This window comes from Pteropus alecto, unplaced genomic scaffold, assembly GCF_000325575.1.
Source record: "Pteropus alecto unplaced genomic scaffold, ASM32557v1 scaffold81, whole genome shotgun sequence".
Classification (NCBI taxonomy): Eukaryota; Metazoa; Chordata; class Mammalia; order Chiroptera; family Pteropodidae; genus Pteropus; species Pteropus alecto.
This window is the reverse complement of record NW_006433378.1, coordinates 20077633-20089631: the sequence shown is the minus strand read 5'-3', so window position 1 is coordinate 20089631 and position 11999 is coordinate 20077633. Positions and strand designations below refer to the sequence as shown.

Genomic DNA, 11999 nt, shown 5'->3' with positions numbered 1-11999 from the left:
TTTCTGTTGGTCTGTGCTTCAGGCATGACTTAGCTGGGTCCTCTGCATAAGTACTTTTCACAAGGCTGCAATTAATGTATCAGCTCGATCTGTGGATTTATTTCAAGTATTGACTGGGGAAGGACCTATTTCTAAGCCCACATGGTTGGCACAATTCAATTACTTGCAGGTTATGAGACTGAGGGCCTCAGTTTCTTGTTGGCTATTGGCCCGAGGCCACTTTCAGTTCCTGAGGGGACCTCTCCATTGGACAGTTCACAACATAGCTGTTTTCTTGATCAAAGTCTGCAAAGAGGAAAGTATGTAAGAAAGATGTATGTTATGATCTCATGTGAGATAATCATGGAGGTAACATTCTATTAGACTTCCTATACTCTATTGGTTAGAACTGTGTCACAGGTCCTGTAGCACTCAAGGAGAAGAGGGTAACACAAGGGCTTGAATATCAGTAGGTGAGAAAGATTGGAGGCCATCTTTGTCCTTACACTATGGCGTCTCTCAGTTGTTCTTTCCTTTGAGAATTGATTACAATTACCAGTTATTTGTATGTCATATGATTTTGTATTGTATCCTGGACATTTTGAATATTATGTTGTGATTCTGTGAATCTTGTCAAAATTCCTGAGACATAACTATTTGTTGTTTTCTTTTAGCACTGGTAAGATTCATCCCACTACAATTTCTGCCTCAACTTCATGATTGAATGTTATGCATATCAAAGCCAAAGAAGAAACCCGAACATTGAAGGTAAGATTTTATATATTCAGCTATGCTCATATGTTTTCAGGATACAATATCTTCTGTTCATGATGAACTCATAAAAATTAGCGTCAAATGGCTTGCTGGAGTATTGACATTATCCTATATCGGTGTAAGATTCTAAATGTTGCTTTCTCCTCCACTCCTAATTTTCCTTTCCTGATCTGAATGGTGTATAAGTGAGAGAATAGGCATAAGTGAAGACTGGGGCTCTGTTTGGATTCAAATGGAGGGGGTTAGCATATGGCTTTCTTTACTGTGGGTTTGTCAAGAACCTGAAAAAGATAATTCCGTATATTTAACTAAGCATGATGAATGAAAAGTCTAAATAATATCAATACTCATAGACCTCCGGTCACATAGGGAAAGCTCAACTTTAGCCAAACATGCCAGGTCCCTGCTGAGACTGAAGACAGCCTGAAGTACCAATTGAAAGACTAGGTAAATCTATATAGCAAAAAAAATAATAGCTAAAATCATCATAAGAAAAAAAATTGTATTTACCAGACAAGAAACTGAGATTTACAAAGGTCACAGATTTTTCTGAAGTCACAAATCTAGGAATTAGTATGGCAAAGAGAAATATTGAGGACAAATATTTGCAAAAGAAAAAACATTGTTACCTGATAGAATGACCAAAAAAGCAAGGACAAACTATGCATAATAAATAAAAGGAAATGAAATCTCCCAGATTTATTAGGAAATTAGAAATTAGAAAAACAGAGAAGAAAATTTAGCATAAAATTACAAAAATAAGAGGTATGCCAATATCATCTTGATGTAAAGAGGAATGAATTCACATGATGAATTTTGAGTTCATGCAGATGTCAGGAGGCATCAGATCCAGGTATCAGGACTTCAGAAAATCATATCAGAAGTTTGTAGTGTAGTTTCAAATAAACATCAGTTGATGGTGAGGCATAGAACTAGTCGGGTTCAGAACTGCTAAACCATTAAGTGAAGATCCAGAGAGTGAGAGTCTCCCATGGTGTCCTCAGTAGTAGTAGCCAAAGCCAGAGCCACTGCCACTGCCACATCCATAGCCACAGCCACACAGAGAGTGGGAGCCATATCTGTAGCCACAGCCCAGGCCTCCATAGCCACATATTCCATAGCACTTTTAATAAAGAAACAAACAAACAAACAAACAAAAAACGGGTTTAGGATTTCAGATTGAACAGGTTTATTAGGGAAAAGGAAAAATAGCTACTGAATAAAAATCAAAAGGTGGAGTCTGTGACAGCATCATTCCAATGGGAGACCACACAAGAGTTCTCAGGATGAATTTCACATGTTCTAGCTTTTTATGAGTTAAATACAGCAAAGGAAAAGATGGATGCCTCAGACTCAGAGGGCACCGGAAGGTAAGTCTTCAGCAAAGCTCAGGATATATGGTTCGAATTGACGAATCCAAATTCTAGGTGTCAAGAATGAGAGTCTTCAATGGCGTCCTCAATAGTAGTAGCCAAAGCCAGAGCCATAGCCACTGCCACATCCATAGCCACAGCCATAGCCACAGCCATAGCCGCAGCCCAGTCCGCGGAAACCACAGCCATAGCAAGAGCCGTAGCCACAGCCCAGGCCTCCGTAGCCACAGCATCCATAGCCGCGGCCCCCATAGTAGTTTCCGTAGTAGCCACACATGGTGTCAGTTGTCGAGGTTGTCCTTTGGTGTAGAAGGAGTGTAGATGACTTCAGTGTGCACAGTGTCTCTGCAGAGGGCCTTTTATATGCCCTCAGTGTGGGTGGGACCCACCACACGTGCTCATGTCATTGGCTGATCTGCAGGACCACTGTGAGTAATTTGTTGACTCTTGGCTTTCGGCATGGCTTCATAGCCAATGAGGAGATCTGCTTTGCTTAGCCACATCTAAACCACTTAGTGGACCATTAATGAGAATCAATTGTCTCATCCTTAAAGCCTTACTCATGAGATCTTTAAGTAACTCATTTTAACCAATCCTTATGGCAAGAAATAGCATTTTTATTGACGAACTCTGACCTGCTCCAGACAAACAATAACTTTAACTTATTTATATTAAGTCAGATCATAGTATTCTTTCTTAACCTTGAGCTTGTCCATTTATTACTTTGTGCTCCAAATCCATTATTTTCCTTTAGAGATTCTTCTCATTTTCAAGTGAGAGATGGTTTATTGTTAAAAGCCACAATATTATCACTCAGCTTCATGAGACTTTTGAAAAGAATCAAATGATTTGGAAGTCTGGAACACCAGACCTGAGAAAACTGGACTCTTCTTTCTCATTTATATTAATATTCCTTAAACTTTTAATACTTTATTTTTAAAATATGAAATATTTTCCCAAGATTTCAAATTTATATCCTGAATCCATAGTCAGGTAAATGATGTGATTTTTATTGGATTTAAGAAATAATTTGTTTTAAAAATATTTATTTAAAATAATAATATTGGCAGAGATACTTTTTTATGGAGCCTACTAGACTTTTTCCTAATAAACAAGCTCTTAATAAAATATCTCAGACTGTGAGAAATATAAGAAACACATCATCATCATTATTATTATTTCAATAAAACTCATACTTGAATTCAATGATTAAGTGAAATAGTACTCTGAACTTTTATGGTCCTAGAAAAACTGACTTCTCAAGGTCAGTAGATCATAGTAGATAAGATTAAAACTTGTTATATTCTATGTTTACACATGTTCACTCAAAGGAGAGTAGAAATCAAACAAATAGTGATAAACAGAGGAAAAAGGAGCAGGGAAATTTTAATTGAAGGCATTTAAGAGGGGAAGTCCTAAAATATAAACTTTATCTTCACAGATATTTTATTAAGTATGTGGCATTAATAATGAAAATATTGTAATATTTGAATTATTCTGGAAGTTCTTTTGCCTTTACTGGAAAAAATATTAGCTAGCTAGAAAAATAACATATTTTATATTTATATACAAAGATATAAAACTCATGTAATAATGGGACCTGCCACTTGAGTAAGTTACTTTATCTCTTGACATTTTTTACAGTTGTAAAATGAGGATAATTTTAATACATCCTAAGGCTGTTCTGAGGATTATGTGAGATAATGCACATACATAGTTCATAAAATAATTGCCCTATGGTAAACAACTAATAAATGTCATTTAATTATTACTATTATTAGAGTTTTGAAATAAGAATTCCATGAACAGAATCAAGCAAGATAAACAGAGAATATTCTTATATAAACAAAGAGGCAGTAAGTAAATCATGCATATAATAGTAAATGATGACACATAAAAGATATTTATTAAATTCCAGACATGTTCTAAGTGCTTTAAGTATTTTAGCACATTTAATTCTCATAAAAAACCCTAGAATGTAGGTGCTAATTTTTATGTAAGAATGTCAGAGCCAAAGAAGTTCAATAATTTGCCTAACGTCCTAGGTTGCTAAGTGGCAGAACCTAAATGTTATATGATGCAATATATTTATATATACTTTCTGACTCATGAGAGAGCCTGGAACTTGCTACCCCTATTACAATGATAATAGATTATTTATAATAGCCATAAATTTAGACTGACATAAATAAATAAACAATCGAGTGGAAGGAAAAACTTTGCAGTAGAATGCCAGCTAATATATTTTTTAAAATTATGAAAATCAGAAAACTCGACATTTGTGATCCATCATCATTATAAATAATTCAGGCAAGAAAGAAAAATAAATGTTGAGACTAGTGGTAAGTGTTGGGATATGAATGGAATATTTATAAAGTAACAAAATATCTCTACCAAAATACTTCTTATCTGCTAAAAGAATAGTAAAAGTAAACTTTAAGTAGAAAAATCTGGTACTCATGAAATTGATCAAAGTTATCACCACTAATAATGGAACAAATCAACTTCAAGTCCCTACCAAGATAGGGTACGATAAAAAGCAAACGATATTATTTTCTTTATGTACTTGACAAAATGCATAGCCTTGTTCTAATCATGAGGAAATATTATATAAATCTAAACAGGAATATTCGAAAAGAAAAAATCTCCTGTAATCTACAAAATATTAAAGTCATGGAAGAGACTAGATGGCATGACAACTAGGAGCATTGCCTGACCCTGGATTAGGTTATTTTTCTGTAAGAGCTTTATTAGAATCATTGATTCTTAGAAGAGATATTATGGAAAGTAAGAGGAGGTAGCAGGTTTGGATAGAGGGAAAAATTGAGTTGGCTGCAGGATCGAAGGAGGCTTCAGAAAACCGTATGTGAGATTCTGAAGCTGGGATGTCTTTACACAGTTGGGGGTTGGGGCAAGGAGTTGTGTCTTTATAACCTAAACAGACCAATCATTGGAGGCAGTGGTGCTCTTTCGCTAAGGCAGTTTCTGTGGAAGGCTGACAGCTAGCTGAAGGCACTCTGCTTGCAACCCTCAGCAGCAGGAGAGTAACTTTTTCATTGCTGAAGAGGAAACCGAGTAGATATCACAACATTCAATAGAGTACTGTTTCACAAAATAATTGCAGAAATGGGTAAAAGGTGAATACACAACATTTAAATAAACTTACCTGTGTTAGGGGTGATCCAGTCATTAATTTCAAAAAATGTAACATCCTTAAATAATCCACCTATCGCACAGAATTCTCAGTGACGCATTTTTTATACTTCACATGTTTAACTTTATTCTCAGACTTCATCGTAGAACACACAGTCACCTTATATACACTCAATGCTTGATTAAGCTTTACATTTCTCTAATTTTTGGCATTTCTGATGATCTTAATCTTTGTCTTAAAAATATTGGTTTATGGAATATATCATTATAATTGATACAATCAGAAAAAACAGATTGTGGAATATTTTAGTAAATAATTGTCTTTTAGTACTAAAAATGTATTAACGTATTAACATCAAGAAATAATGAAAGGCTAGGGAAATGCTCCGGATGTCATGAAATGCTAAATTACGACAGATAATAAATTGCAAAGTGTGATAATTTCCACTAATTCAATTCTGGATCTAAAATAAAAGCTGTAGAAGGCAATTGGAAAAACTGAACATGGACTACGAATTGTGTAATAGTGTTGTATCAAAACTATGTGGGTTTTATGTGTGTGTGTGTGATAACGGGATTGTGGTTACTTGGGGAACATCACTATTCAATTAAGAGTAGTGTCATGAAGTATAAAACATATTCTCAAGTGGTTCAGCAATTATATTGGAGGGTGGGCATGGTGAGGAGTGTGGTGAGGGATAGAGGAAACAAAACTGGAGAAATATTAACGATTGCAAAATCTAGGTGAACAGTATTTAGGTGTTCACTATACTGCTTTCTTGACTTAATTGAGGGTTTGACATTTTTCAAAATTAAATTCTGGAAGAAATAAGTTTATGCCTAGAAAAATATTGTTTTTAGAGTACTAAAATATACAATGGATCATTTCTTTAATGCCAAAATTTAAGTGATTCCTGTTTGAAAGACTAAGTATGAGCACAGAGGGTTAAAAAGGTAAAAAGTAAAAGATTAAAAAAAAAATAAATGCAAAAATGGTATGCAAACTCTTGGTAAGAAAGAGAGGGAGATAAGAATGCATAAATTAATATATATAGAACATATAATATATGATATATACTTGTTTTTATAATAAGAAAGCAGAGAAAAATGAAAATGCTTACATACAGGAGTGAGTGGGAATGGGATAGAAGAAATAAATATGGAGTAAGATTTCTTTGAGGACATCTTTTATATAATTTTTTCAAAAGTATAGAAAGCCGCCCCATTACTTTTCAGGTGAATATTTGACACATTAAAAAATATAAAAGTACATCTATAATTAAATATAAACAGAAACAAAAGAACTCTCTACATAAGATGAATAGCATAATTATTTGGGAAGAAAATTAATTTACATAAGTGTTGAGCACAATATTCTCCAATTTTTAGTTGTATACTTTCTAATGATAAAAAGTACTGCTAAGGAACTTTAGCAGTTTTCTCATGGATATTGCTTTCAGCATGGTATTCAGAGTGTATTTTGTGTGTATTTCGTGTGAATTAAACTAGTAAATAATTGGGGTCTAGAGTTTTCACTGTAAGAAAAGAGAGACGCAAGTGTGAGTAAAGTGTAAAAGAATCGTGTTTTTCAATTTTAGGTAGAGTAATTCATAATTTAAGGACTTTAATGAATTAAACAAGCCATTGTGAGTACAAACTCTATGTTTGGGGCTTTTAGTGGTGGTATTTAAGTTTAAATATGTTAGAGTCGCTAAGAATGTCAACCAGTTGTGCTCATATTAAGACATGTGTAAGGGATTGATCTTGCAAAATTATAATCAATAAAAACCTTATCTTGAGAGTTTATAATGAAGGTCCTATTATCTAGTTTACACCAATATCTAGTTTATTTGCATTAAGTATTATAACCTATATGCCCAGGTGGTTTTAAAAATCTACTATTTCTTGAGATAGGTGAACAAAGACCACTCAATATTCTCATAATATTAAATAGAAAGTTTTAAGCTTCAAGAGTAAAGTTAATAGAAAAGAGAAGTCTTCATAAAAGCATGACTTTAAAGAAAAAAGTGCTTTCTCTTGGGTTGTCCTCTTTCTAGCGATCCTAGTTTCTTCCTCTGGCTTCAATGTTTTTACCACTTTGCACTGTCAAAATGAATTGGAACATATCCGTTATCTTACTCTAAAACACTGCTTACATTCATTCATGCCTAATCCAAGAGCAAGGAATATGAAGATAATTGGCAAGTTTACAGATGCATTAGTCACAGAAAATTATTGGAAAACAAGTAATTTATAGCTACAACTGTGAAAATGCACAAATCACAGGAAGGGAAAATCTCAAGACAGACAAGAGTATAGAAAGCCATTGAATGGCTCTAAGCTTGAATATGTAATGAATTTTAGAATAGGTGTCACTCAAACTAGAGTTCAAGGCACATAAAAGTTAGGTAGGGATAGAGTAGGTTTAAAGTTCTCTACCGCTTACATGCGTAAGCATCAGAAACATTTCTTGTTTCGATATGCCGAGAACAAAGACTAGAATTGGGGAATTATGTGTCAGCGTTCATATCTTCGAAAGGATTTCACACAGATGCAAGTTTCGGTGTAAAAGCTCTTGGAATATATAGTGTTTCTATGCAATGCTTAACTAAATTGAAAAAAATTACACACACTAACACTGCTTTTCCAGAGTAGAAAAATGAGGGATACAAGGTGGTTACTTCCTAATGTCACAAATCAAAGATTTGGTAGAGCAACTGAAGTAGAAATACTAAAAGAAGATTTCCCCTAAATAAGGCAATTGTTTCCTTTGATTCAACCAGGTAAAAAAAGCCAAAATAACAAATACTGCACTTTCAATAAAGAAAAAAAACAGGTTTATGTTTTCAGATTGAACAGGTTTATTAGGGAAATAGAGAAATAGCCCCTGAATAAAAAACAAAAGGTGAGGTCTGCGACAGCATCGTTCCAATGGGAGACCACACAGGAGTTCTCAGGATGAATTTCACATGTTCTAGCTTTTTATGAGTTAAATACAGCAAAGGAAAAGATGGATGCCTCAGACTCAGAGGGCACCGGAAGGTAAGTCTTCAGCAAGGCTCAGGATATATGGTTCGAATTGATGAATCCAAATTCCAGGTGTCAAGAATGGGAGTCTCCAATGGCATCCTCAATAGTAGTAGCCAAAGCCAGAGCCATAGCCACTGCCACATCCATAGCCACAGCCATAGCCACAGCCATAGCTGCAGCCCAGTCTGCGGAAGCCACAGCCGTAGCAGGAGCCATAGCCACAGCCCAGGCCTCCGTAGCCACAGCATCCATAGCCGCGGCCCCCATAGTAGTTTCCGTAGTAGCCACACATGGTGTTGGTTGTTGAGGTTGTCCTTGGGTAGAGAAGGAGTGTAAGTGACTTCAGTATGCACAGTGTCCTCGAGGAGGGCCTTTTATATGCCCTCAGTGTGGGTGGGACCAGCAGTGTATATCATGCCATTGGCTAATTTTATGACTAATCTAATTCGTTTGTTGTTCTTCAGTCATAAGATAAAGCCTCTGAGGTATTCGGGAGACTTGCAGTGTTTGGTCTCTCAGTTTCGACTCCCCTTATTGAATTGAGGGCTCCAGTGAGAGGAGACACCCACACACTCACATATACACAGTCCTGTCCCAAATTGGACTTTCATTTTAACCTCAGATAGTTATCTCTACATCAAAAAAGAATACATTTATTTGTCTCAATCTTATTTGCTCTTGGTTCCAGTTAGTTTCACTAATTTTTTTAGCATTTCACAAGAATCACATTCTTTTTTTAAATTATATTTATTGGGGCGACTGGTTAATAAAATTGTATAGGTTTCAAGTATATAATTCAGTGATGCATTATATGTATATTGCATTGTGTGTTCACCACCCAAAGTCAAATCTCCTTATACTTGACCCCCTTTGCCCTTATCTACTTCCTCCTCCCCAATTTCCCTCTGGTAACCACTAAACTGTTGTCTGTGTCTAGGAGTTTTTGTTTGTTCGTCTTGTTCATTGGTACTTTTAGTTTAATATCCCACATATAAGTGAAATCATATGGTTCTCAACTTTTTCTGTCTGACTTATTTTGCTTAGCATGATAATCTCAGGATTTATCCATATTGCCGCAAATGGCAGTATTTCATTTTTTTTCTTATGGCTGAGTAATATTCCATTGTATGTATGTACCACATCTTCTTTATCCAATCATCTATCAAAGGACACTTCTGTTGTTTCCATGTTTTGGCCACTGTGAATAATGACACAATAAACATCAGGGTATATATATCTTTATGGATAAATATTTTCAAATTTGGGAGGTAGGTACCCAGAAAAGAGATTTCTGGGTCATATGATAATTCTATTCTTAATTTTTTGAGGAACCTCCATACTGTTTTCCATAGTGGCTGTACCAATTTACATTCCCACCGGCAGCATATGAGGGTTCCTTTTTTCCCCTGAACCTCTTCAAAACTTGTTATTACTTGTCTTGTTGATGATAATCATTCTAACAGGTGTGCGCAGATACCTCATTGTAGTTTTGATTTGCATTTCCCTCATAGCTGGTGAGGTTGAGCATCTATTCATATGACTGTTGGCATTGTAGGTCTTTGTGGGAGAAGTGTCTGTTTAGGTCCTCTGCCCATTTTTTGATTAGATTGTTTGTTTTTCATTATTAAGTTGTATGAGTTCATATATTTTAGATATTAGCCTCTTTTTGGAGGTGTCATTTGCAAATATCTTTTCCATTCAGTTAGTTGCCTCTTTGTTTTGTTAATGGTTTCTTTTACTGTACATAGCTTGATGTAGTCTCATTCATTTATTTTTGCTTTTACTTCTCTTGCCTTTGAGGGGAGGGCAATCTGGTTGTGACATCTGTCACCCCATTAATTTCCAGGGTTGATTTGGCTGATCTGGCTGGCTAGGTGATGTCCTCTCCCTCCCACATTGCTCTGTGTATGTCCCTCTGGAAGCTGAATGCCTGTTTGGAGAGGACAACCTTCCCCAATACAGAAGATCATTCTTTGGTGTAGGATATACGAGTAGCTGCGATCCTCAGCTAGAACCTCCAAACAAGCTCTCAAAGCCCTTAGACAATATTTTTATCTAATCTACAAACTGTATTTGATTTCACATTTTTTTTTTTACCACTAGTGTCTTTTTGTTGTTGTTGTTCTAGGATGCAATCCAAGATCCCACCTGTTATTTGATTGTCTCATCTCTTTAGTCTCCTCCAATTGGTGACAGTTTCTCAGTTTTTCTTTAACTTTGATGGTATTGACAATGTTAAAGAATGAAATGTTTTGTAGTATGTTCCTCTATTTGAATTTGTCTGTTTTCTCATAACAAAGTAGAGATTATACATTTTGAGCAAGATTACCAGAGAGATGTGCTTATTTAGTTTTGTCATAGCAGGAGGTACATGATGTCAGTTCATCTTTGATAGTTTCTAGAATAGATTTTTAAGCTGGTATTATTAATGGGATAAATTCTATTTCTATATAACCATGGTCCATAGCTCTAAACCTCAGGGACTCTATCATGGCTTTTGATCATACAAAATAATAGGTGCATATATTTGTGAATTATAAACAAAGTGAATAATATTGCTCCACAAAAAAAATAAAAAAACACATGAATTATTCAAGAATTCACAGATGAACCCTGCCATGTCTTCTATCATGTCTTCTCCACAACTTTTCTATCCTTCCTTACCTCTTCGAAGGCACATTTTTGTTCCCAAGGGTAATATATGCACGTAATAAGGAGAATATTATTAAAGAAAAAAAATTTTAAAGAGGTGAATCCTGTATGATCATATGATCTCATGGTAACTAGTAATATAATTTAGATTTTACATCTGGACTAATTAAGATGCAAAGATAGAAGAATCTTTCATTAAAGGAAGACGAGTTCATTATAGCCATCCTGACACACAGCAAAACTGTCTTGGATATATTGGTTTATGAGGAATTCTTGAGATGATTATAATGTCATTCGTTTGAAACATAAATCCAACAGCACCTGTGGTTTGCCCCACATACCACTCAGTTGGTATATAAGGCCCTGTGTAGATTATAAACTGACAATTCTAGAGATCAACTCTACTCTTCAACTGAGTCTTCTTCTCCTCACATCATGAGCTTCTACAACAACTACTATGGTGGCCTGGGCTATGGCTATGGGGGCCTGGGATGTGGCTATGGATATGGCTACGGTGGCTGTGGATATACCTGTTATCGTCCATGCTGCTATGGGAGATACTGGTCTTCTGGCTTCTTCTGAGAAATTCTAGATTGCTCATCACTTCAAGACATTCTCTTATGAGGCACTATGTGTACCTCCTGCATTATTCATTATAACCATATTATTGTCTGTTCAGACAATGAGAACGAAATACTAAACTACTATGTAACATCAGAACTTTTTTGATGGAAATGATCTGAGTTTCTGACAACATAAAAAAATATTCATTTCATCTTGTGTTACTATTATACATTGAATAAAATGATCTTAACCATTGGAAAACTGTCTAAACTTATTTTTCATCAAAGGTAATTTGTTTTGCATACCTACAATATTTCCGTGTATACTTATTTATCTAGATTGTGTGTGTGTATGTATTTGTGTTTGAGATTGTTCATCCTTTGGTAATCTATAGTTGATAATTTAGAAGTGTGGTTGGATCCAGTGTATTTGCAATATGTGTTTTTTCGTTAGTAGATCCAAGGGCTACTATTA

At 35.2% G+C, this 11999-nt stretch overlaps 2 protein-coding genes across 2 annotated transcripts; one reads left to right on the top strand and one right to left on the bottom strand.

Annotated features, from left to right (window-relative positions):
* Nucleotides 1–1753: 1753 nt before the first annotated feature.
* LOC107195422 (keratin-associated protein 6-1-like) lies at nt 1754–5421 on the bottom strand. The gene is made up of 3 exons (XM_015586482.1): nt 5390–5421; nt 2225–2425; nt 1754–1865 (listed from the first exon to the last, which is right to left on the bottom strand). Exons 1-3 carry the CDS (start codon nt 5419–5421, stop codon nt 1754–1756), a joined length of 345 nt encoding a protein of 114 aa, XP_015441968.1.
* A 5975-nt stretch (nt 5422–11396) lies between these two features.
* Nucleotides 11397–11543, top strand: LOC112476805 (keratin-associated protein 20-2-like). Its single transcript, XM_025044208.1, has one exon. The coding sequence runs from the start codon at nt 11397–11399 to the stop codon at nt 11541–11543; it is 147 nt and encodes a 48-aa protein (XP_024899976.1).
* The last annotated feature ends 456 nt before the right edge of the window (nt 11544–11999 follow it).

Coding starts and splice junctions, on each gene's coding strand:
- LOC112476805 (XM_025044208.1), top strand. CDS start 11,397: ATGAGCTTCTACAACAACTACTATGGTGGCCTGGGCTATGGCTATGGG.
- LOC107195422 (XM_015586482.1), bottom strand. CDS start 5,421: ATGAAGTCTGAGAATAAAGTTAAACATGTGAA. Junction 2,426..5,389: donor AATAAAGTTAAACATGTGAA/GTATAAAAAATG, acceptor TCTACACCAAAG/GACAACCTCGACAACTGACA. Junction 1,866..2,224: donor GGCTATGGCTCTGGCTTTGG/CTACTACTATTG, acceptor GTGCTATGGAAT/ATGTGGCTATGGAGGCCTGG.